General features: G+C 42.8%; 3 protein-coding genes across 7 annotated transcripts in view; 1 reads left to right on the top strand and 2 right to left on the bottom strand.

Moving 5' to 3' along the window:
• Positions 1-6,038, bottom strand: part of LOC117572605 (regulating synaptic membrane exocytosis protein 1) — a 63,065-nt gene extending 57,027 nt beyond the window's left edge. For all 4 annotated transcript variants that reach the window (XR_004572530.2, XM_034255542.2, XM_034255543.2 and 1 more), the window contains exon 1: positions 5,561-6,038. The gene's annotated coding sequence lies outside the window, so the exon portion shown is untranslated. The remainder of the gene's footprint in view (positions 1-5,560) is intronic.
• Positions 6,039-10,555: 4,517 nt separating this feature from the next.
• LOC117572606 (nardilysin) lies at positions 10,556-14,500 on the top strand. Of its 2 annotated transcripts, none has more exons than XM_034255546.2 (2): positions 10,556-14,056; positions 14,346-14,500. In XM_034255546.2, the coding sequence occupies exon 1, from the start codon at positions 10,658-10,660 to the stop codon at positions 13,889-13,891; it is 3,234 nt and encodes a 1,077-aa protein (XP_034111437.1). In that variant the 5' UTR covers positions 10,556-10,657; the 3' UTR covers positions 13,892-14,056; positions 14,346-14,500. The 2 variants fall into 2 exon arrangements, with proteins under 2 accessions (XP_034111437.1, XP_034111436.1); XM_034255545.2 differs by having other exon boundaries at positions 14,121-14,500.
• A 1,451-nt stretch (positions 14,501-15,951) lies between these two features.
• LOC117572355 (formin-J) overlaps positions 15,952-26,540 on the bottom strand; it is a 50,364-nt gene continuing 39,775 nt past the window's right edge. The window contains exons 4-5 of the mRNA XM_034255118.2: positions 22,696-22,761; positions 15,952-22,013 (exon numbers count right to left, since the gene is read on the bottom strand). Coding sequence (XP_034111009.2) covers positions 17,518-22,013; positions 22,696-22,761 — 4,562 coding nt within the window. The 3' untranslated portion in view covers positions 15,952-17,517. The remainder of the gene's footprint in view (positions 22,014-22,695; positions 22,762-26,540) is intronic.

Genomic DNA, 26,540 nt, shown 5'->3' with positions numbered 1-26,540 from the left:
TTTGTGCTTGTGCTCAGCACATGAGCAACAATATAACCAGAGTAGCAACAACAACTCCCACCAGCAACCAGCCAGCAACCACCAGCAACCGCAACAGCAATAAGCAAAATAACAATACACACATTTCTGGCCATGTTTTCCCTCAAAACAGTTGCCAGCGACAAAAACTCTGACACAAATTGTAGCAAATGGCAAAATGACATTATACTCTTCCAGGAAGTGAAGAATACTAGAATATTCTCGAGCGTGCGATGACAAAAGAATGTAAACAAAGGAAAGCATTCGAAACGAATTATATTAAAATGGTAAAATGAACTCTAAAAAGTATCGCTGAGAATAAAGCAGTTAAAAATAGAATTTTAAATTGGCATTAAGTATATTTTCAAAACATTTTCTAGAGGCTGAAAATATAAATTGTTTCTGAAATTGAAATTATCAATTCATCTATAATTGCTTTAATTCCCAATTTCAATTCACTCCGAAGAATCCAAAATATTCTTTGCTTTTTATGATTACAAAAGAATGTAAGCAGAGAAAAGCATTCACAATGAATTATATTCAAAAATAAAAGTGAACTTTTACAAGGATCGTTGAGTATAAAGCAACAAAAAACAGCTTATTAAATTCTTAACAAGTAAATTTTCAGCGGGTGATAACAGAATTATTATCTCATACAGTATTATAGTATTATATTAAATCACAAGTTAAATTTTATTTAACTTCTAATAATAATTAAATTCCAATTATTTAGCGTACGAAGAGTGAAATATAAACCCCCAAATCGATGAGAATAAATTAGTCATTTAAAATTGAATTAATTTAAAACTTATTTGCAGTAAATTGAAAACAGAAATCGATTTGGAATTTAAAGTTAACATTTCTACCGTTATTGCTTCAACTTCCAATTACAATTCAATCCGACTGTCAGTCAGCAGCGAAAATTTTTTGAAAAAGCTCTATATTTCACATAAAAAATAAAATAAAAATATGTTGCATTGAAATATTACCCCAGCAAAAGGGCATTAAAATATCGCAGTTGGAGACAGTTTCAGCATTTCAGCTATTTTCCGCAGTTTTTTTGTTGCCAGTTTCAGTTTTCCAGCGCTTGTGGTAAAAGTTTTCGGGTAGCTCGTTTGATAAATGTTTGTCTGAACTTTCCGCCAAACTGTTGCTCGGCTTAGACTCAGGTCGCGCAGCCAGTGGCAATGCAATGGGAGCTAGTATATCCCCAACCATGTATCTCGAGCAATATTAGCGAACCTCAGCGCTGTGGCCAAGTAAAAAACTCAAGAGAGAGAGAAAGAGAGAGAGAACTCAAAAAAATCACGTTGAAATTTGCTTAAAACTTTAAGCAAACAAGCGCTTGGAGAAATGGTTTGGCCTTGGCCAAGGATTCTGTTGCCAATACTCGTCTGCTGTGAGTTAAGGCCTTCAAGGAGCCAAGCAACTAAAGAACTGAGAAGAGCTGTCAGAACTTCGCTGAGCTGCCATCCATCTCAGTCTTTATTATTTTGTTGTGCATGTTTAACTTTACATTTACTAAAAATTCCATTCATTCATTTCATCTTCTTTCATTTTTTGTGTTATTCCTTTGTCTCAGCTTTAAATTTATGATTTCTTTTTTTTTCCAGCTGCTTAAGTTTTTTCGTTCGTTCTGCCTGTTGCCCGTTGTTCAGTGCATACATTAATCATTTGAAGTGCACGGGGTTCTCAGGCTCAAAGTGCCAAATCGTACCCTTGGGCGCCAATTACATTAATCAAAGTATGAGACGGAAAAAGCTGGTCTCAAATATTTCAGCGAAGTGCAAAACCCAAAATCCACTCGAACTATGACACGACATAAAATGACAATTTTGTGTGAGCAACGAAGGTGAAGGTGTGGTCACTTGTAGGGCAAACCATTATCAGCTGCTTCGAAGAGATTACAGAGTCAGAGACCGAGTTTGGACATGGGTCTGAGGGACGCGTTTAACAAAATGTAAACAGCCAGCGCAGCTAGGACAGACAGACACCTTTGTCTATATAGAGAAGTCTGGCTGTGTGTGCGTGTGTTTGTGCCGGATATTACGGTTAGTCCGCGTAACGGTAATGGCAATGCCAACAGCCGGCGGCCATCAGAATCCAAATCCAAATCCAGCTGCGACCCGCCGCCCAAAGTGCCGCACGGAAATTGTAAAATTTGTTACATTTTGTTTCGTCCTTCGAGCCGTGGATTTTCTTTTGCATTTATATGGAAATTAAGTTATTATGCTAAGCAAAGCAACAACAACAACAACAACAAGCGAATCAACCGCGACTGGAAAACTTTAACACGAAAACTAACCAAAAATAAAAATAGATTTCATTAGAATTAAAGTTGTTGCGCTCTATTCAAATAATTGTGCGAAACTTGAAGGGAATTTATTTTGTGGAAGTCTTTTCTACATACTATAGTACGATATCTGCATATATGGAAATTGTGCCCTGAAACCAGGGCTGGCGTAAACACTTTTACTGCAGTGGGGGCTTTTGAGCAAACATTTTAATTGAAAATTGCAGAGCCGCAGCAAGTAAATAGAGGAGCGGCAACTGCAAACGACAAGTTGGAAACTGATTGCATGACGGAATCGTGGCAGTACGTGAATGTGTGTGTGTGTGTGGGAGTGCTTGTGTGTGTGTCTACCTCCTACATTTAGAGCTGTTTGATTTTTGCATAAGCTCTGCACTTTGTGAAGCATTCGAAATATTTCTGCATGAATAATAAACTGAAAAGGCAGCAGGACACGTAGACGTAGACGTATACGCTGCTCTGCCCTTCAACCAATGACTGAGCATGCCAACGCAAATTAAATTAATTAAATTCCACTCAATAAGTGAATATCTGTGTGTGTTGTGTGTGTGTGCTCGACAGTCAAACAATTTGTGTAAGTTCTTTGTCTGTCTGCTGGTGCTGCACACACAAAAAAAGCAGCGACAAATATGCGAATTATTTAAAAATGTAAAATAAATATTTGCGTCTGCGGCCGCAGTCAAAAAAGCATGGCCAACGGCCATAAAAATTCAATTCGTTTTCGTTTGTAACTCAACAGCAAGCGCTATTGCTGTCTCCCTCACGCGTTCGTTCGATTGCCCCTAAAAGTCTGCTACAAAAAATTGCGTATGGCGAACACTGCGTCGTTTTTGGTTGGTTTATTAAAAATTTGTGCAAATGAAGTGGCAATTTACAATTTGCAATTGAAGAGCTGGTCACTGGAGAGTCGTTACACACACCCTTGCGCACACACACACGCACATACGCATACACCACATATGCCAAAAAAAAGGGAGCTAAAAAAGCGCTCGCAGACAGGACAATTGTTTTGGCGTTTGAGTAAAAGTTAATTAATTTTTGCTGCTGATTAAAATACGGGGCAAAAATGTGTGTGTATTAAGCAAAGCAAAAGGAAAATTACAAGCACAAAAGAGGGAGAAAGAGTGAATGAGAAAAAGGCTTAAAGAGCACACACACACACACACATCAGTTGCCTAATCCAGCATCAGAAGCAGCAGAAGGATATGCCCCAAGCGTGTATAACATTTTAAACACTTTGACTTTGCCGACATTAATGAATATAAGTATACATATAGAGAGAGGGAAGAGAGACAACAGAGAGCGAGAGTGAGAAAGTAGACAGTCGAGCGAATAGCAGAGTAGTTTAAAATGCCATTAAATACGAAGAGATGGGCAGCCTGTCAGCTAGGATAGTGACATGTCGGATGGCAGCAGCAGCAACAGCAACAGCAGCAACAACTCGTCGCCTGCTGTCTATGTGCCTGTGTGTGTGTGTGCTTATGTATGTGTGTGGGGGAGCTGTCAGCATGTATAACTGTTGCTGTCAGGATTATGGCTTGTCATATTATGTATTATGGTGTATTTTATTTGCATTCAATTAAAACGCACGTGTCACTCGGCTTCGCATATAAATTGCCAACAAAATGAGGCGAAAAATTATGCAAATGTGACCAAAGGCTGTAAGTTTTTTTTTTTTGCTTTTTTTTTGTATATTTTTGTGCTGTCTGTTTTATGTCGAATTGTAAATGAGTTTTAGTCATAAAAACAGCTGAAGCAAAACAACTTTGTTTACGCTTTGAGCGCCCATAAAAACGTACCTAAAACTTAACCATAGAAAAACCTACACAAATTTGTGCTTTAAAAATCCAAATACGCTTCTTCACTTCGAAGCTGCTTGCTGTCACATAGCAATTGTTGTGGTCATTACGTATAATAATTTTAATGTGCCTGACCTTAATATCGAGCATTTAGTTGAGCGCACAAAATGCTTATTACCAATTGATATGAATCTAAATTAAAATGGCATCATAAAAGCACTTTGGCCACTTCGAGTTTTGCGACAGACAGGTGCAGACGCGCACCGAACTTTAATGGTGTCGCCAAGCCAAGGGTGGCTGGGGGAGATTAGACCAAGAGTAATGACACCACCTGGCTATCGTGCGCGGTCTGCAAATGTTTCTCTTGGGTCCACTACAGTGGAGCACAATGACGTTGTCCTGGCATTAGACAATTTTCCTCCCTCTAAAGTGGTAGGAGAAGGTGGAGGTAGATGCCATCAATATGCTAGGCTAGTCACGTTCAAAAAGTCTTAATCGAAGGCTGCACAGCTGCAAGGCACGGCTTAAAGCCCATTAATTTAAAGCAGTTTTCAAGTGGCATTAACATGCTGTTGGCCATCGTCTGTCTGTTCGTCTGTCTGTCTGCCGTCTGTTGTTGCCTGGCAAATTACTAACTTAATTATAAATTAATTATCTAACAAAGCATAGAATGGCTGACAAGGCGCCCGAACATCAAAGTATCAATAATTAATCGCCTCGGTAATGTTTTCAATTTCTTGCTTCATTAGCTTGTTTTATTTGCCTCGTCCGTTGAAGGCGTCAGCATCTCAGCCTCAGTCTTAGCCTCAGTCTTTTGTTCTGCTAATCCCAATGAGTAGGTGTCCTAAAGGGACTTGAGGAAGACCAGCAGCATATAGCAGTAGTCGACCCTAAGCTTCGTTAATACATATTGTCTAAGTTGCTGGCCAACACAAAAACAAAATAAAACACTTTGCTAAACAAAGAAAATCAATAGCCATTGCCAATGCCGAAAAATTTGTGATGTTTTTGTGTCGAGAATTTTGATGACGATCGCTGAACATTCGTAACGTAACGAAATAAAATGAAATGAAATGAGTTATGAGTTATGAGTACGCGAGTTTCGAGTTACAAAAGTATGTATAACATTAAATAGATTTATATTCGGCACATGCCAAAGCAGCACATTGAGCATTGAGCACACGGACGTGAGGCTGGCAGGAAACAAAACTGAAACCGGACGTGCGCCTGACGACCATGCCGGAAATTAAACTATTTGTTAGGCGTCCCCCAATCTCGCAGCCGTTCACTTTCATTCAACAATTCATAACAATCTCTTTGGCGCAAAACCAAAATAAATACAAATACAAATACAAACACAGCACAAAACCAGAACGAGAACTCGCACTGTCACAATTGTTGACATTGACGGACTTTCGAGTTTTTGACTCACCTGCGACTCTGACTTGCAGCCAAATTATTATTTTCCATTTGTAATGTGACTCTCTCGCCCTCTCTTGCGATGTGTACATCTGTGTGTTGTGTTTGTGTAAGACGCGCTTGTTACATTTCGAAATGGCGCATAATTCTCAAATTTCGGGTATGGCGTATAATTTGCAACACTTGAATGTTGCCACTTGAAAGTTGCTTGCGTTCGTTTGCGTTTCGTTTCGTTGCTGCTTTTGTTTGGTCAGAAAACACTCTTGCACTCTCACATCAACACCGTCACAGTCACAGTTACAATCAAAGTCACACCGTCACACACTCACATCTATTCAACGACTTCACCCACACACAAACACACACCTTGACTGTGGAGTGTTAGAAAACATTGCAGAACGCGCCGCTTGAACGCTGCCTGAAACTGGCTTCACAACTGCTTCTTTGGCTGCGGGCAGCTTCCGCGTATTGTGTCCTGTTCACGAAACGGCTCAACTCGAACTGTAACGACGCTCAGCTGCTGCGGCCACAACAGCCAGTCCATCACCGATTCGTTGCGCTCTCTCTCTTTCTCTTGCTCTGCGCGCTCTCTTTCTCTCTATCCTACGCACCTTCGTGCCACTGGAAAGCTTTCGATGTATGTGCTCGGGTGTGTGTGTGTGGGAAAACCAGCTGGCGCAGCATTAAAAAGTAATATCAATTTCCACCTTGCAAAACGGCGTCGCAACGCGAAAGCAACAGCTAAGCGATTTCCCAGGATGCAGCCAACAATTGTGTCTGTGTCTGTGCCTGTGTCCATGTCCACACTCGATGGCGCTGTCGATGTCGATGTGTCCATGTCGGTGTTGGAGCTGCTGGAGCCCCGCCTCCTTGCCTGCCCACGCATTTATGTTAGGTGCGCGTGCTCTTCACGTTCCGCTTAGTCTACATACACACACACGGACACACGAAGTGTAGACTTTTCCACAATTGTTGCATGCGATGATATTACGAATGTTGCGTATACGCCAAGGTGAACAATTGTGTTAAATGTCTACAACGCGTCGAGTCGATGCTGCAAAACAAATATTTTTAAAAGTAAACAAAGCATGTAATGCTACCAAATAAATTCAATTCAATTAAATTTGAATAACTGAGAAAAATTCATAGTCACAAGGATCAAGTGAAGCAAAGTTAAATTATATTAAATAATATTTTTTTTAATATTATTAACAAAAGTTAATTTTTAAGTAAATGGAAAATTCCAAAATAAAATAAAGGTGTAATAAAAAAGTATTTATGTAGATGTTATTATAAAAATTAAATGCATTCAATTTGTATTTCCATTCATTCTATTTTCGCTACAAATTCCCATTTATTTGGGGAATAAGCGGTCAATTTGAGGTGCTGACAAATGCGTTTGACAACTTCAACATGGCTTTCTAACCATTCAAAGCCACAAAACTAAAGGACACAGTGGAACAATTGGACACACACACACACAGACATTGAAAAAAGCGCAACAGGACCAAAATAATTGCGCGTTAAACATGTGCCAGCGTTACGAGGCGCAACAGACGAACTACAACTCAACAACAGCAGTGTGAGAGAGTAAGCAAACGACAAGAGAGGTAGCAAAGGAAGTCAAGAACCGAGAGAGAGCGCGCAAAGCCGAGTGGAGCCGAAGGGCAGAGAGCGCGACTGGAAATGTTCAACTGGTTGCGTTTTTGCAAGCAACAGGATATGTTGGAAGCCTGCAAAAACATCGACAACCACACGAAAACATCGCACACATACACAAAGACATATAGAGAAGGCAATCCCCAATAACAATAACAGCAACAGCAGGAACAACAGCAAGCACAGCAGGCAGGCAGGCAGGCAAGCTGACTGGCTGGCTGAATGGTTGGTTGACTGGCTGCTTGGGATGGCGGCAACACCGCAGGGCACGGCTGAGGGAAGGCAGGACAGACAGGCAGAGGACGGCCTACAAACAGTCGCGTGCTTAAAGCCTCAATACCAAAACAATTTGAGAGCGCACAATAAAATTGAATGGGCGCAAAGAAAGGACGAAAGCAACAGCAACAACAACAGCAACACGAATACGAAGAAGAAAAAGTGAGGAGGCAGCAGAAAAATGTGCCAAGCGCAAAAAAAACACACATACACAGAGAAAAGAGAAACGAGAAAAAAACAGTAGAATGTAGAATGTTGCGTGTGAAAGGAGCAGCGCCTGTTGAAGGACGAGCGGCCATTAGAAAGCTGCAAAAGCGAACGGCACAAAAGTTGGCAATGTTTACAGGTAGCCAAGGCAGTCAGGGCAGCCAGCAAGGATGTGTTTGTCTACCCCTCCGTGTTTCGAAGGACACACCAAAAGGTACGCGTCGTGTGTCGATTAAGATGCCGAGCCTTTGTTGTTGCTGTTGTTGTTGTTGTTGCTTTTGGGATTGGGTCGTGACAGACAGTGAGATGTTGAACCGAACCGAAGTGAAGTGAAGAGCGGTAGCTGGGCTCTGACTGTCAGCTTATCAATTTGTATGCCTGCAGATATTTATTTATGAATATCCTTTGGATGCTTAAGCGTTAGCTGCGCTCGTTGCGTGCCCGTTCGGTCTTCTCTCACGCCTTTCCGCGCAACGAAATGCCGCGTAATCCTGGACGCATACCTGAGGGTCCGTGCTTGTGTCCAACCAAGCATCTCCGCTCGCTTCATTCTCCATTTGTCCCCATATCTTCGTGCTTTCCCTTTTTGTGAGCGTTTCGCCGTTTCAACGTTCAACGTTCACCGTTTCCGTTTTCTTTCGCTTGTCTGCCATTTTGTCGAGTCCTTTTTCTTAATTTTATTTTTATTGCAGATTGATTTTTTCAGATTAAGTTCGGCCTCTCAGCTTGAGTCTCGACTTTGCTGTCTGTGCGCATTTCTTCTCGCATTTATACGGCGGCATTAAGTCGCTTGTAAAAACTGTTGCCTGTATTTTCAATTTTTTTTTCAGGGTCAGCTGCGAGCACCTCCATCTCGCTCAGACCATCACAATGAAATATGAGTCAGCTCGAGAGCTGGCACTGTTGGCTGTTTTTTAAGCCAACTTCTGCTTCAATTAGCAGTACCAGCAGCACCCAGTTGCGAGCAAAAACCAAAACCGACATACAAACAGGAAACCTCTTTACCCATTTCCCCATTTCCTCTATTTTTCATTCCTCTGTTCCCAAACCAACAAAACAACAAACAACAACAACAACAGCAGTAGCAGCAGCAGCAAACCATAAGCTCAAAGTAAAAGTAAAACATTTTCATGCAAATGGTTTTGTTTAACCACGAAATATTTTCACCATTCAACACACACACACCTCAAACCCTGACTCACATACGTATGCAAGTATGCATACGGATGTGTGTGTAGGTGCTGTGCGCGTGAGAGTCCTGCGGCAAAAGTTTTTACTACTCGCAGCGCAAACAAAATCAAACTGAGCGCAACAAAGTACACAAATATTTACCTACATTCAAACACACACACATGTGTGTGTATACCATGTGGTGCTTGTGTGTATTTGTGAATATGGTCAGCTGGAAAAGTCATAAAGGTAGCGGATCAAATCCAGATGGCAGCAATAACACTACGACAGATTGATGGAGTTAGCAAGCGTGAAGCGCTGCGAAGTATGCAACAATAATTTTCAAGTGCTGTCTGACTAAAATGCAAATGGATTCGCTTCAGTAAATGGCAGTCAACTTCAAGGAGGTTTTTTTGTGAATACAACTTTAATATATTGTTAACGCTTCAGCAAGCTTAAGAGCAATGCAGCAAAGCTGCACAACAAACAACTTATCAAAACACAAATAAAAATGCTCAATACTCTAAATTTAATGTAACCAATTAGCGTTCTATGACTTACGAATTCTTTTATGAAACTCACACCACTAAACTGTTTGTTAACATTTTTTAATATGTATATTTATTGCATATATACTCATAAATGTATATGATTTCTATATAATATATATTAAAGAGAGTAATATTTATATGATTAATGAGTTATGTTTCATTCAAATTTAACTACAGTGAATGGATTCAGAGCAAGCCACACGCTGTTGATCTCTAGCTTATGTTGACATAAATTGCTAATTGCCTGTCCTCAAGCTGGATTAAAATTCTATTAAAGTGTGCAAAATGAGAGTGCAACTTCACTTAGACGAACCAAAGGATAGATAGATTGGCCAGTGAAGGAGCTTATCATGATTTTTGCCATGATGCGCCATTAGCACAGACAAAAAGAGAAAGAGAAAATTTTGAGCCAAGCTATGAACAGCTTTTGTCAATAGCTGACCTAATCCTTTTACAGGATTTCAATGGCAACAACCAACAACTTAATTATGCAGAATCATAAAGTAGCCGGGCGCTAATGATGCTAATGCTTAAAGCGAATGCTGCACTCAACGACAAGTGTTTAACCAATGCTTCGAGCACACAGCTCGACTAAGAAATGCTCTGTGAAATACAACTCATTCAAATGATATAATACAGAGTGTTTGTTACCTGTTCAAAGACAAGAACAACAACAAGAGCAACAACAAAAGCACTTCATTACAATTTTAATTTGGCATTGTAGCTGGCTCTTTGCCGTTGCCACTGCCAGCGCTTAATTAGAGCAATTTGCGAGCAGGACAAGTGTCCTTAGTCCTAAGACCGAGATCAAGGAAAACGGCTGGCTGAGAAGTCAACATACTGTTGTCTCTCTGAATGTTCAATGCAAATAGTTTAAAGGCGGAGTGAAGGGAAAATTGAGGCAAGCAAAGTAAGCGTGGAAAACGCGTGTTGTTTTTTTTTCTATTTACAGCAACGTTAATTGAATTTTCACACCGAACAGCAGCGAACAATATTGGGCCTAGAGCTATTGCCATTGCGCAGAACAGAGAGAGAGAGAGAGAGAGAGAGAATGTGGAGTACATGGAAGGAGGGGAGTGGCAAAACACCCACTAAATGTTTTATTTGACAAAGTAATTAAGTCGGCATAATGTGCATGGAAATTGCTGTCAAGTGGTTCATAATTTGTTTGGCAATGCGGCAGTCAGCTTCTTTATGGACTGCCAAAGGTAAATTCCAAATTGTAAGCTTGAATCGAATCGAGTGTTATGTTTTTGCGTACCCCCAAGCCACGGGCCATGTTCAAGCAGTGGTACAAGTGGATACAGAATCGTCCCACAAAAAGAATGGTTGTCACGCACTTAGAATTGCCCGATAAATCCGAAGGCGACAAGAAACAATATCGCATTCTCAACCTATCGAATGGCGTCAATGCCATGCTCATCTCCGATCCCACCGCGCCCGAAGGCAGCTCGTCGAATCTGTCGGCAGCGAAAACACCAAGTAAACAGAGTTCCACAACAACGTTGGAGCAGTTCCACGGCAAGTTGGCGGCATGTGCTGTTCTCGTTAACGTTGGTTCCTTTAGTGAACCGTACGAGTATCCGGGAATGGCGCATTTCCTGGAGCACATGATCTTTATGGGTTCCACAAAGTATCCCGAGGAGAATGCCTTTGATTCGTTTATAGCCAAATGCGGTGGGTTTAGTAATGCGCACACAGAGAACGAAGACACTTGTTTCTACTTCGAGGTGGAGGAACAGTATCTGGATAAAACCATGGACATGTTTATGAACCTCATGAAGTCGCCACTCATGCGGCAGGATTCCATGACACGCGAACGTTCCGCCGTGCAATCGGAATTTGAGCAAGTGTATCTGGTGGATGAGGTGCGTCGCGATCAGATACTCGCCAGCATGGCGGGCGAAGGTTATCCGCATCGCACGTTCAGTTGGGGTAACATGAAGTCCCTCAAGGAGATGGTGGACGACGATCATCTGCACCAGACACTGCACGAATTCCGGCGCAAGCATTACGGCTCCAATCGCATGAAAGTCTGCCTACAGGCGACGCTCTCGCTGGACGAGTTGGAGGAGCTGCTGGTTCGCCATTGTTCCACCATACCGCAGAGTGAAGAGCCGACGTTGGATATCTCGAAGTATAACTACAGAGACGCCTTTCAGGATAGGTTCTTCAAAGAGGTGCTGCTGGTGCAGCCCATGGAGGATGTGTGTAAGCTGGAGATGACCTGGGTGTTGCCTCCGATGCGTAACTACTACAAATGCAAGCCGGACACGTTTATTGCCCATCTGCTGGGTTACGAAGGCGTTGGTAGTCTCTGCTCCTACTTGCGACGTCGCCTCTGGTGCATGAGCATCATGTCCGGCGTTGGAGCCGGCAGTTTTGACACCAATTCCATCTATTCGTTGTTCAACATCTGTATTCATTTAACCGACGAGGGTTTCGCACATTTGGACGATGTGATTGCCGCCACTTTCGCTTGGATACGCCTCATCAACGAGTGCAACGCGCTGCATGAACCCTACGGAGAATTGCAACAAATTGCGGCCAATAATTTTCGTTTTCAAATCGAAATTCCCTCCATGGACAATGTGCAAAGCATTGTCGATGGAATGCGATTTCTGCCACCCAAAGATGCACTCACCGGCAGCCAGCTGTACTTTGACTACGATGAGGCAGTGATGCAGATGGTCCGACAACATCTAACGGAGTTCCGGTTTAACATTATGATCTCATCGCACATACGCTACGAGCACCACGATTACGATCGTCGAGAACCCTGGTTTGGCACCTATTACACCAGCATTGGCATGCCCGACAAGTGGCAGGAAATGTGGCACAATCCTGTGCCACATGCGGAACTTACGCTGCCCCAACCGAATCCTTTTGTGACAACAGACTTCACGTTGCAGTGGCTGCATGCTGGCAAGCCGCATCTTTCGAGACGTCCCAAGCCGCTGATTCGCAATGATATTTGCGAGTTGTGGTTTCGCCAGGATGACACGTTTCTGCTGCCCGATGGCTATGTTAACATCTACATGATCACGCCCATTATGCGTCGCAGTGCGCGGGATTATGTGACGGGCGTGCTGTTCACCTACCTGGTGGAGTTCTACATCGCGGAGGAGTTGTACCCGGCGTTGATGGCGGGTCTGACATATGGATTAGATGCAGCCGAGAAGGGTTTGATACTGCGTGTCAGTGGGTACAATCAGAAGCTGCCGCTGCTCATCGACATCATAGTTAAGGTGATGAAAAACCTTGTTGTAGATGTAGCTCAAGTAATGTCCTTCAGGGAGCTGAAGAAGCGACAGCTCTTCAATGCGGTCATCAATAGTAAATCACTCAATCTCGATTTGCGTCTCTCGGTACTGGAGCAAATGCGTTTTACTTTAATGGAAAAGTATGAGATTGTCGACAACATTACTGTGGATGATATACTCAAGTTCAGGGATAACTTTTATAAACAAATGTACGTTCAAGCGCTTATTCAGGGCAACTTTACGGAGCAGGAGGCAAGAGACATTACACAAAAGATACTGAACACTTATGAGAACCAGAAGATCGATAATCTAATCGATCAGCACAATCGCATAATGCAACTGCCAATGGGCGAGCATTATTTGCGGGTAAAGACGCTCAACGGGGAGGATCCCAATACAATTATTGTCAACTACTATCAGATTGGCCCAGCCACCATCAAGATGGAGGCCATGCTAGATCTCGTTGATCTAATTGTAGAGGAGCCTTTCTTCAATCAACTTCGCACCAAGGAGCAACTCTGCTATAGTCTGGGAATCTTTCAGCGCATTGGCTACGGCATTATGGCTTATATGCTGATCATCAATACGCAGGAGACGAAATTCAATGCCGACTATGTTGACAAGCGTCTGGAGGCTTTTCGACTGCGAGTGCCAATCATAATCTCCGAGTTGAGTGACGAGGAGTTTGAGCAAATGAAGGACGCGCTGCTCAATAATAAAAGGCTGGGAGATCATGGCCTCTTCGATGAGATGGTGCGCAATTGGGGAGAGATTGTTAGCATGGAGTATGTGTTCAATCGGAATGAGATCCAAATTCAAATACTACCGAGCATCACCAAGCAGGATATTCTCGAGTTTCTTGCCTTCAACCAGGACACCAATATGCGCAAACTCTCGGTGCAGGTTGTTGGCTCATCGAAGGTATCACGTCGTTCGCTTACAGATCTGCCCGAAGCCATCTCCGATGCGGTGAGCGCGCGTCACAGCTCAACAACCGGACTGGGTAGAAGACCGGGATCCTTGGCCATCATTTTAGATGAGGTGCAGCGCAATATATCCGAGGAGCAGCTGCTGTTCGAGCAGATTGGTGACCGCATCCATTTGGAGTTTATTGGCGATACAGGTGATGACAAGCACATCATGGACGTGGCGGCTTTCAAAAAGAAACTGTTTGTCTATCCGCACATTGTCGTCAATCCCAAATATCACGGGTTATAGTCAGCGTCGACGTTCAGTCTCTGGTAACTGTACAACATTATTATTATTTGTCGAGCTGCTGCTGCTGCTGGCAACGCAAGTAAACAAACTTCAGGAGGATGGAAAAGCAACGTGAAACATCGCTAATGGTTGGCGCTGTTCGCTGTGGGGGAACTTTTCGCTTTGGTAAGCAACTGACGCCATTTTAATAACGCAAATTACAGTCAGCTGTATAAATTTTTGGACGTAGAACCGTAGGAAATGGCAATTGCTGGGCAACTGTTGCTGGCACATATTGCGGCTGCTGTTACATACAACCACAGTAACAGCAACAACAACAATAATTCTAAATTATTGTGTATATGTATGCATAAATAAGACAAATACTGAGAGCAAATGCGTAGGTCTGACTACTAAATACTCTAAAAGTAAGCTAACTTAAGACGAACCAAAGAATTGTTGTAATTAATTCTAGATGGATATCCAAAATCTTTGTTCTTTCATTCCTGATGACTTTGAAGAGAAAACTAAAGTAGTGACTAGCCAAAAAAGTACTGTTAATTAAATGCATTTCATATAATTATGTATACATCAAATAAATGTCTGTTAGCACTCAGCATAAATGAAGAAACTATTGCAAATTTAAATGGGTGAAAGCTTAAATTAAATTGTAGAAACAGCTGAAATTTTAGTTACCGCTTGACCAGGTCCATAGCCAAATGAACTGAGCAAACAAAGAGTGCGTTGGCTCAGAAAAAGAGGAAGCTGCTGCTGCTGTTGCTGCTGCTGGCGTTGCCAAGCATTGAGAGCTTCATTATACGAATGAAACGACATTGTTCGCACTCGGACTGATGCTGTGCGTGTGTATAAGTGTATGTGTGTGTGTGAGAGTGTGTGTGTGAGTGGGCTGCCAGCTTGGCAGCCGTCCAACTATGCAGCATTGTTACTCAAATTGTTTGGCATAGTCAGAGTGCTGTTGCAATTTTGCGTCATATTGTTTGCTTATTTCGTTTCGGGACTAAAAATAAGCACACCAACACACAGACACAGACACAGACAAAGCAATAACAACAAGGACACGCCCAAAAGCCGCCCACCAATCAACCAATGGCCGCTTTTGCTAATGATAAGCCTTGTTTTCCAGCACATCATTGTTGTTGGCGTTGCTTGTGGCTGGCTTTGCCATAAAATCATTATGATTGCGTTTTATTGTGCCATTGATTTAAGTTTTAATGCTGAATTTATCAAGCGAACGAGTGAAACAACAATAACAACAGAACAGACGTCGTTTTGCGCTTAATGCGCTTAAATCTCTGAATTAATTATGCCTCGCAGAACTTTAAATTCGCACAATGCGAAATGAAACTGAACTAATTAACCAACTAATTATTAATTTAATCACTTCAACTTACGCAAAAGTACATTGTTTTCTCTTCTCTTGTTATTACAGCGAAATTGAGTACTCGAAATGCATTTGGAAAAATGAATAAAGTTTGGTTTTTTTATTTACGCAATAATTTCTTGCACAGTTATGTGTATAAGTATATGTATATCACTTGTTATAATTAATTTATATAGTATAATTATTTATGATTCATTCACTTGAGTTATTCCTTTTTTCATAATTATTATTATTGCCAACAAAAAAAAGAGATAAATAAATTAAACAATACACAACTTTTTATGACGTCAGAGAATTGATGCACTGCATTTTATTTATTGTAATATGTATTGAATTTAAATTAAATTTTAAACGCAACACACAGAAAATATTTAAGCCAACATTAAAGTAGATAATATATATATGTTTATGTATATATATTTAAGATATAATATGTATGTATAATATGTATATTGTATTTATTAAGTATACAATTTGAATTAAGCATTAATAAAAACAATAAATTTAGTTATTGTAATTAAATTCTTTTGCGCCTGTCAGGCGCCTAACAATAAGTAAACTTTTAGCAAACTCTTTTTTTTTTTGTGTGATTTTCCTTTTTTTTTGTTTGATTTAAATTAATTAATGTGTGTGATTAATGGAAACATGTTTAAAGCGCGTTGATGAGAATATGATATACTTATTAAGCATGCAATTCAATTGAGTTTTTTTTTTGTTCCGTGAACTTTGACATGGTGTATTGCAAATGTAAACAAGTGTTAAGTTAATTGTTGTTGTTGTTGTGGTTGATGTTCTCCTCTTGTTGTTATTGTTTTTGGGCGCATCTGATCGCCACCATGACTAAAGCTACAATTAAATCAAGTATATCAAGTAATTTACTTATATAAAAATATATATATGTATATCCATATCAATATATTATTACAATTTATATTTATGTTAAATTATTTCTTTTCTTGCTGAAATGTGTCAATTAACGTATTGTTTCCTCAGTTTTATTAATTTACTTTAATTTTGTGTAGAACACTGAAAATATGTCCGATGTCCGAATGCTAAGCATGCTCTCAGATAGTTCAACTTACATTTATGCAAACCGAAAAATTGTAATTCTAATTCTCGAAAGTTCTCTCTAACTCTTTTGGCGTAGATGAAGTACTTGCCGCATTTAATTTAAAATTTAATTTAAGTAACGGAATTTCGCTCAATTCGTTTTGCGTTTAAATAATTGGCTTAAGAAGGCATTAAATGAATTTGTATTAATAATTGCTTTAATTTTTAATTTAATTTAGTTTTCTTTTTTTTCGTCTACTTTTTTAAAGGCTTTTTCTTTCCTTACAGGAAATACTTCTCAAATTGTTTACGTTAATTGTAATTGTTAATTGTTAAAGTTATTGTAAAATTTCCTTTGCTGCCATTGGTTTTAAATCTGTCAAAAGTTTATCGCTAAATTTAAATTAATTTCATTTTAAATAGAACTTAAAACAAAATTCTTGAATGTGTTTTAATTGTTTCTCTCGCAATGACAAGAACATTTTCATATGTTTTTATTTTACGTTTTTTTTTTTTTTCTTCTGTGTTTCTTCTGTTTCGCTTTCAACTCACCCTAGGCTCAACCAATTCTCTCTCTCTCTCTCATTCATTAGACTCTCTCACACTCGCTCACGCTCTGCTAGACTTTTAGTTAGATTTCACTCGCGATATTTTCAAATTGGAATGACCTTAATTAGAAACATGTACTTTTTTCTTTCGAGCTTTACAACATTTTTTTTGTTTTTTGCTTAAATTTTATGAATATTATTTTTTTTATTATTATTTTCTTTTTCTAAATGTTTGGCTGTTGTTTATTTATTTTTTTTTTGTTGTTGCTGTCGCTGCTTATAGGAAAGGGTGCGGAAATATAGTGGAGTGTTTTCTTCGACTAACGCTCCCGGCAATTTTGGCTTTAGTTGTGTGTGTTTTCGTTTTTTGTTGTTTTTTTTTTGGAAATAGTAAAGTTTTGAAATTTGTTTGTTTTTTCTTCGTTTTTGTTTTTTTTTAACTATATTGTTCAAATGTTTTAAATGCATTTAGAAAATAAATAGGACTTCTTTTTTAGTTGTGTTTTGTGTGTTTGCGTTTTTTTGTGTGGTTTTCTTTCAGTTTTCTGTTTTTTTATAAGTGTTTCGATACGAATTTTAAGGAATATATTTTTGTAGAAAAGCGAGCACCTACACAAAAGCACCTGTACAATTTTCGTCTGTCTTGCTTAGACAGTAAAATCGCCAGCTGCCCAAATCATCTTGTAGTCATCGATGTTGAACAGATCGAAGATGTCGCCACTCGGCACATTGAAAGCATCCACGGCACCGCCATTGCTGCTGCTGCTGCTGTCCATGGCATTGCCAACGCCAACACCAACTCCCCCATTGGACATGCCAGTTGAGGTTGAACTGTAGTCGGAGTGGTGGCTGCCGGTGGGTGGTTGGGATACCGCTTGCATGATGGAGTTCAAGGTGCTCTCAAAGTCATCGCATACATCCATAGGCGTGCTGTTGTAGTGACCATTTGAGCTGACACACTCCACGCCGCTGTTGGTCGACGGGCTGCCCACAATGCCATTGTTGCTGTTGCTGCTGCAGTTGTTGTTGCTGTTGTTGTTGTTGGCATTGCTGCTGTTGCTGTTACTGCTGCTGCTGCTCGCCACATGCTGGCTAAGCTGCGCCACAAAGCTCTCCGCATCGAAGTCAACGTCAGCGCCATGATTGTTGTTGAGCAGCACGCTGTCCGGGCTGCTGGCATCGAGCAGCTCATTGATGCTGGGCTGCAGACTGGGATTGAGATCGCGCCGCAAATTGTTGCTGTTGTTGCCAGTCTTGTTGGTGGTACAATAGTTGTTCGAATCGTCGCCAATGTCCATTTCCAGCTGCTGCGACATCAGTTCCAGCAACTCGTATTCATCGAAATGATTGAGCTTGGCATCGGGACTGTTCGGTTTATCGCCGATGCTGATGCTAACACTGTTGCACTTGGGCGGCGTGCTTGGCGGAGGCGTGGCATGATGCTGCTCCAAAAATATGTCCAGTGTCTTGGCCACGCTCTCCGCATCAATGGCGCTCGCATCCGGTTGCAGCGGCGATGCCATGTCGATGCTCTCGATGAAACCATGCGCAGCAGCAGCTGCTTGTTGCTGGCTGCTGGTTGCATAGCTCACATGGCTGTTCTCATTCGTGTCCATGGCCATGTCGAGATTGGGCAACGATTGTGGCGTCGGTGGCGCTTCCAGTTTGGGCACCAGCGGCACAATGCTCGCACCGCCAGCGGCTGTTGTCGGCGTCACGCCGTTAAACATCGCGAGTTCGGGCAGCGGCGTCAGTGGCGTGATGGGCTCCAGGGCAGCGCTTTCGGGCAGCTCGCCCTGCTTGATGAGTATGTCGAGCACATCGCTGACCTGCTCTGATTTGATGCTGGTTGATTTGCGCTGCAGTGGAGGTGCAGCAACTGTTGGTGCTGGCGATGCTGCTGGCTCTTCCTTGATCTTCATCAGCGGCATGCTGCCCAGGGCTGCAGCTGCTTTGCTCGCTGCCAGCTGCTTGGTTGCTTCCTCGTATTGCGGCGGCGGTGCAGGTGTTGGCTTAATATCCAGCTGTATAAGCTGTTGGCCAGGCTGAAAGTGTTGTTGCTGTTGCTGCTGCTGTTGTTGTTGCTGCTGCTGTAGTTGCAACTGCTGCAATTGCTGTTGGGTGATGATTGGCTTCGCATCAATGGGAAACACAATGCTCGGTAGCGAATTCGTGCGCTGATGTCCATTGAGCAGCTTCTTCGTCACAGGCGTTGTTGTTGCCGATTGCTGCTGTTGCTGAGGCTGTGCCACTGTTGTGGTTGTTGTCGCCGTGAGACTTATGTTGCCCAGCGTATGCGCTGTCATCTGCTGATCGTTGAGACCCAGCAGGAATATGGTCTGATTTCCCTCGTTCCACACGAGTCCCACGTTATTGGGATGCGGCACAGCTGCAGTTGTTGCTGTTGTCAGCGGCTTGGCTGCGTGCAAGATTGCTGTGGTGTTGCCAGCAGCAACAACATTTGGCTGCTTGGTGGGCGTGGCTGGCAGCTTGGGGGCGCTAATTGTATTGTTGTTGGATGGAATGACTACAGTTTGTGTCTTTTGCGTAAGCAATCGCATCTGTTGTTGCTGCTGCTGTTGCTGTTGTTGCGCCTGTTGCTGTTGTTGTTGCTGCAGTGCTGCTGCTGCCGCCGCTGCCTTTTGCTTTTGTATCTTCGCCTCCAGCTGCTGCTTCACCACCATTTTCTGATTGATTGGCGGCGGTTGATTACTGTTATTAGCAATGTTGCTGCTGTGATTGTTGCTGTTGCTGGCGGGTTTCTTCGCTTGATTGCTGCTGCTGCCGTTTAACTTGGCTGTCACTGTTGCTGCTGTGGCCGGCTTCACAGTCACCTTCGCTGGTATAGTTTTCTCCAACTGCGGCAGCACCGTTAACGTCTGTTGTGGTCCATTCGATGTCGTCGTGATCAGCGTGATCTGCTGCGAGGGCAAAGCATTCACCACCTGCGCAGTAACTGTCTGCTGTTGCTGCTGTCGCCGTATCTGCTGCAACTCCTGCTGCGAGCGCTCTAACTGTCGCTGCAGTTCATCAATCTTGCGTTGTTGCCGCCGCAACAGCTCCTGGTTCTGTATGATGGTTGCTGTCTGTGGCTGTGGTTGCATGATGGTCTGCAGTGTCATGGCATGATTGCTGTCCAGCTGCTGCTGTACCACATCCATCTGTTCGTGCTCCTCGCTCACCAGCATGGCCACTGGCGCAGGTTGTTGCTGCTGCGCCTGCGCATCTGATGTACCACAGTTGCTGGTGTCCATAGCGTCGCTGATGGTGATAATCTCTGATTGCACAGCTGCTGGAGCTGTGGGCGCATCAAGCGGCTCGAGTGGCAGATAAAGTTTCAGGCGTTCAATCAACTGCGGCTTCGGGCCGGACACGGGCAGATTGCGACGCTTGAGATGCTGCTTCAGATCGGACACTTTCATCTTCTCGAGTTTTGTTACATCCGTGATGGCAGAGCTCGTGGACTCGGCATAGCTGGTCGCTGGACTGGCTGGTATGGAGGAACTCACCGAGAGCGCTGGCGATGGCAAAGGTGGTGGATGTTGCTGCTGCTGTTGTGGTTGCTGTTGTTGCTGTTGCAGCTGCTGTTGTTGCTGTGGTATGACGGCAACTGTTGCTGCTGGCTGTGGCGTATGTGTGATCAGCGACAGCGTGGGCGGCGCTTGCTGAACAGTTGTTGCTGTGGGCATGGCTGTCGCTGTCAGCAGCGTGGCATCGCCAAAGTTTAAGGGCGTCACGTTGCTGTTGCTGCTGATGGAAATTGTGTTGGGCAGCGTAATGGGCGCCACTGTTGCCGTTGCTGTGGCTGCTGTTGTCACCGTGCTGGCCAAAGCAGGCACTGTTTTTGTGGTCACCGTTATACTATTTGCGCTGACATTAGTGTTGCTGCTGCTGCTCACACTGCTGGCTGTGGAGGCGGCATTGGCATTCGCACTGTTGGCTGGCAGTATGGATTGATTCTTGTTGAGGTTCTCCAGAAACTTGAGCAGATAATTCTGCTGCTCGAGCAGCAACTGATACGACGTTGTCTGATCCGCCTGGGCCTGATCTTGTGCCTGTCCCGCCGCACTCGGTGGACCCTTGTACTCGTGGAATTTGATGGTGCGCGCTTTGGAGACCGGCTTCGACTTGGACTTTTTGCGATTCTTATCCTTGCCCGGTGCATCCGATTTGATGGACACTGGCTGCAGTTGTAATCGTGTGGGCGGTGGCGGCGGTGAGGCAATGGAAGACAGCGGACTCAGCGTCGAGGCGCTGGAGCCCAGAGAGCAGGGCGAGGCGAGCATGGGCAGCATGTGATTGCTGAGCTGGCTGGGACTGGGTGTGGGACCGGCGACACTCTGGCAGAGCTCTTCGAACAGATTGGCCGTCTCTTGCTTCACCTTGATGCCAGCGCCACCGCTGACACTCGCGGTGACAGCCATGGGCATTGGCGGTGGCGGCGGCGGTGGAGCGCTCACGATATGCGTCGTGTTCATTGGAAAATCCGAGCTGTTCTTCAGTAGCTGTATCGAAGGCATGACGCTGAGCACCAGCTGGCCACAATTGCTGGTCGTCGACGTGGGCGTGGTTAGCGCCACGGTGACAATGCCCGCCGAGGCAGCAGCTGCCTGGAGCACATCCTTGGGCGTCTCCACAGCAGCGGCAGCAGCAGCTGGCGCCAGCACACTGTTGCCGCTCGCTGTGGCCACTGTGCTGGGCATAAGCTCATCGAGACGTGGCGGCGTCTGCCGAGTATCGCTCTCAGAGCTCTGTGAGTCCTCATCGTAGGTGACATAGCTGTGTGGATGCTGTGGTCGCGTCAGCAGACCCTCACTGGTGGCCTTAAAGGGCACCAAGCCCTCCTTGACAATCTTCTCGATCGGTTTCTCGGTGTGCAGAATGTTCTTCTTGATCAACTCTAACGGGCCGGGTCGATGCTGTATCTGCGAGTTCAGCTGATCTGCGAGACGCGCCTTCTTCAGCATGCGCTGCTTCTCCGCCAGACTCGGATCGATGTGGCACTCATCCTCCTCGAGTATGTGCAGTCGCTCCAGATCTTCGCGATTCGGACGCTGTTGGATCTTGGCCTTGAGCAGATCACTGGTCTTGGCGCGTTCCAGTTGCTTGCATTGTTCGTGGATGGCAGGCGAGGTTTTGAGCGCTTCAAGAAAAGAAATAGAGAATGTCAGAGAAAAATAATAGCATACTTTTTGGGGCAAGACAAATTTACAATTTCTATGGAATCGATTTGAATTTCTAATTTGTCAAATGTACTAGAACTAAAAGTTTTTGGTATCATTTTCAATTCAAAAACTCAAAACAATAAATTCGGAATTTGCCAAGTAGTATTTATCTTAAAGCAGCTCAAGATTATTATTATATCATTTATTGTAGGGCGCTCGCTCGCTCGCTCGCTGGCATTGCTGTCGAAAATTTGTCATTTAAATTCAAATTCAAATTCACTTTCGGCTGCGTTGAGCACATTGAATTGGTTTGTAAATTCGCGTATTTTGTTGATTCTTTTCGGCTTTCTTCCGTTTGTGTTCGCTTCCTTCACACTCCCCCCCTCTTTCTCTGCTCTCCTATCTATGTATTTCTTTCGTTGGCTGTCTGAAACTTTTTCTGGGGGCCCGCGCATAAATTGCCAAGCATGAGGATGAGCTCGAGACCATTGAAAATGCGCACATATTTGCATATCCTTTTTGCCGGGCTTTTACATTTTACATTTGCCACTCTTCTCTTCTCGCTGAAGCACATAAGTGAGGCTAATGTGTGCTCTTCAATACTATTTATCGATTCAGCTAGACTAACAGCTAATATAAGACGAAGGTCTCTCTACTTACATGGTATGATGCCCTGCTCGACGAGTTGCGAATGCGGTCGTCGCACCATCAGCTTCACTTTGAGCGCTGCAAATATAAAAAAGAGAGAAATATAAATTGTTATTTCGATATCGATTTAGAACCTGCAACAAGTTTGCGCCACAAATTTGACAGCCAACAAAGATAAATTATTATAGAGTGCGGATAGTGGCGCAGAGTCGCATCGCAGTTGGTGGCAGGGGCAGAGATCAAAACATAAACATAGCTCATAAAAAATACTCTAAACAGCTGGCCAAAAGTTTTCTGCGGGTTTTCCTTTTGCTGTTTTCTGTTTTTTGACAACGCAAAGCAATAAATGTCGGGCCCAACACACAAAAAGCAGCTGCAAATGGAAAAACAAGGCGGCACAAAACGCACACAAATATTACTGAGAAGCAACACAACCGAAAAAAAAATAAAAGAACGCAAAAAAAAAAGGAAAAAGTTTTAATATGTTTATGTGCGGTTGGCTATTGTTGTTGGTTTTCTTGTTGTTGTTGCTGGCGTGCGAAACTTTTTTCTTTATTCATTTTGACTGCTTAACGCCGCTGAGTGTAAAGTTGGCGCCCAAAAAATTAAATATTTAAGCCGAGCGTCAAGAGTTCGCTCGCCCCACATACACACACACACACACACGCGCCCCGTCTGTGCCATGGCATGGCGCCATGGGGCGTATGCGTAATAATATGATTATGTGGCAACTGCTACTAAATGACAGATTGATGTCAATTAACTTGACATAAAGTCACCAAAGCCAGCTTGTGATAGCGATAGAACGAACGAGACAGAGAAGGAGAATTAGCATTAGCATGTGGAGGATAATCAGTGACAGAAAGGGAGCAAAAGGATATTCAAATGACGTTGATTGAATTTACACACAACAGCAAAAATGTAATCGAGAACAAAAACTTGTAAATAAAAAAAAGTATATCAAAACATAGTTAACTATTCATGACCTAATTAATAAATGTCTGGCTTTAATTGCAAAGTTTTAATGCAAACAATTTTATATTATTACAAGCAAAACAAATGTTATAAAATAATAAATTAAGTTATTCATGAATTTATGATTATTTCTGCTGAATATTTCATAATTTTTTTAAAGCCGTTAACTGATGACAGCAAAAAATTCTCAAATTTAATTATTCATTTCTCATTATTTAAAAGCAAAACTATTTTTATGCATATTTGAAATTGAAACTTTAATGCGTCTATTTAATTTTGTGATTATCGATTTTTTTGTGTATCTTTTTAATACATAGTTGTAGTCTAGTGTGCCTGTTACTCAACTAGTACATGATATCTGAGTAATCTGGGTTATGCAATGCGACCTGTTGTCTTAAAGTGATTAACTCCAATTAGGCTGTGGACATTAGCGGCAGACAGTTGAACAAAACGCCTGTCGAGTCACGTAATTAAAACGAAATAATGCGCATTACGGACCGAGCCAGGCAAGGCAAGGACAAGAGAGGTAAATAAAGCCAAAAACCGCAAATGAAATGAAAACACAAATCTTATGGCCTCCAGGGCAGTGCACTGTGCAATGTTGCTTTGGTTTTTGGGGATCGGAATCGGGATAGAATGTGCTGTGCTGTGCTGCTGTGGTTGGAGCTCAGTCTGAACGTCAGAGAGGCAACCGCATGAAATGCCAAATGCAGCAGCGTAGGTTTTTTTTTTGTCTTTTCTGGCATTTGGTTAATGCGGTTAGACATATGCAAAGTACAAGAGTGTGTATTTATTTATTTGCCAGCCGAGTTGACACAGAGACTTTGTACGCCAAGCAAAACAAAGCGAGCAACACTTGACGCCACAACAAAGTCGTCCAAAGAGAGAGAAGAGAGCAGAGAAAAGGCAACAACTACGACGCAGACGACGACGACGACGACATCAAAGTGAGGCGCTGACAATGACGTTATTAAAGTAATTTAGGCTCTTGGAAAATCATCATAAAAATAAAGAAAAATACAAATACAACGATGAGAAAAAAAGGCGACCAAAGAGCTGCCAAGGCGCGTAATTGTCTCGCGGGGAGGCAACTGACGGCAACTGTGGCAGCTGTTGTTGGCCAAACGGTCGTCGCACATTTTACGATTGAAGTGTGTGCACAACACAGAAATGTATAAAAAATTCATTTATCCCGCTCTCGCTCTCCGGTTTTGCGTCTGGCCAAGATATCTCTGTGTTCATTTATGCCGTGGCAAATATTTGGACTTGTTGTAACACGGCTAAAAACAATTTTGGTGACGATGCCAAACAGACTGAACTGACTCGACTCGACTCGACTGTGCCGTCTGCCAAATTAATTACGCGAACAATTTATTCCTATTCTACACCTTCTTGTTGTTCTTATTGTTGTTGTTGGTGGCGGTGGCTTTTCTCAATTTCTAAATGGGCGCCCAGCCTCTGTTTACGTGTCGATTTTACACCTACACACCCGATTGATAAAAACAATAACAAAAATTCCAAATTAAACACATAAAAGTTTTTATGCGCTGGCAATAAAAGTGTGTAAACGTAGCCAAATCGTTTGCCTCTCATTGTTTTTGTTGTTGTTGTTGTTATTGTTGTTCTTGTTGTTATTCATCTTCTGTGGGTGGCTGCCCTTCTGCGTGGAGGCCCCAGTTTCCCAGGCGAAGGTCAGGTAAACAAAACATCGCCGAGAGTGCGAGAGCATTCTAGATGACCAAAGCAGAGAGAATGAGAGAGAGAAAGACCAGCAACAGCTGGCTGACCAACACACTCCCACACACACACACACACGCACACATAAAAAATGCTATAGGAAAATGTATTATAAAATCGATTACGTGATCAGCGGCAGCAGTTAAAGCCAAGACGCCATCGGCGTGGGCCAAATCAATGAGCTAAACCAATACACTCACTGAGGAGGGGGTGGCACAGTGGGATAGCTAGCTATTTAACACAGCATCAAATGCCAAGCATTACCCCAAAGTATGCTATAAAATTGAAGGAAATCGAGCGTTTAAAATAGTACGACGTATTTACTATTTATTTATTAGTTCTTATTTAACACTTTAGCCTTCGCGTTCAATGAAATAAGCACGCGTTTTTTTCGCAAAACCTTGAACCACTGTGCAATGGCATTTTACATGCCATCGGCTGCCGTTGTGGCGGCTGCTATTTCCGCCTTGGCGTTTGGCGATTGCGTTTGCAGCCTGCAGCATCCCACATTTGAGAATGTTACAACACATTCTCCCCTCCCCATCTGCCCTCCCTTCGACACACATATTTCCCCTCTATCATCGCTCTCCTCATTCGTTCGTTTTTCAAGTCGCGTGCAGCGTGTTTATTTGTCAAAACATTTTTGCAGCGCCTTCGTTTGCTGCCGCCTGCGCCTCGCCTGGCCACCATCTGTTTATAATAAATTTTAGTTGCAAATTGCAAAATGTTTACAGTGAGCAGCCATTGCTGTTTGGCCTTTTTTTCGCCATCGCCATCGCCATCTTCTTCTTCTACTGTTCGCTAATATGCAGTCGATGTTTATTTGTTAGATAACGGTTTAGTGTGTGCTGTGTAGCAGCAGCTCGCCTGCCGGAAATTTTGACCGCCCAAATGATTTGCCTTTGGCAGTTTATGCAGCTTTTAAAAATATTGCCAAAAAAAAATGCGGCGATAATTTGCGAAATAACAAGGAAGAATTGAAGACTTAAAAACACTGAATGTTGTATACTCTTAAAGAATTTTTAAAGAGTGCAAAGTTGTTTTGTCTGAGTATTGCATACACTTTAAGAAGATTTGTCTTTAGTTAAATTTACTTTAACAAAAATCTTAATGTTATTACAAAAAAAAAAATTTATTAATTCCCA

The sequence above is a fragment of the Drosophila albomicans genome, chromosome 3, assembly GCF_009650485.2.
Source record: "Drosophila albomicans strain 15112-1751.03 chromosome 3, ASM965048v2, whole genome shotgun sequence".
Taxonomy (NCBI): domain Eukaryota; kingdom Metazoa; phylum Arthropoda; class Insecta; order Diptera; family Drosophilidae; genus Drosophila; species Drosophila albomicans.
Note: the sequence above shows the minus strand (reverse complement) of the source record. Positions and strands in the feature narration are given on the sequence as shown.

Coding starts and splice junctions, on each gene's coding strand:
- LOC117572606 (XM_034255546.2), top strand. CDS start 10,658: ATGTTTTTGCGTACCCCCAAGCCACGGGCCATGTTCAAGCAGTGGTAC.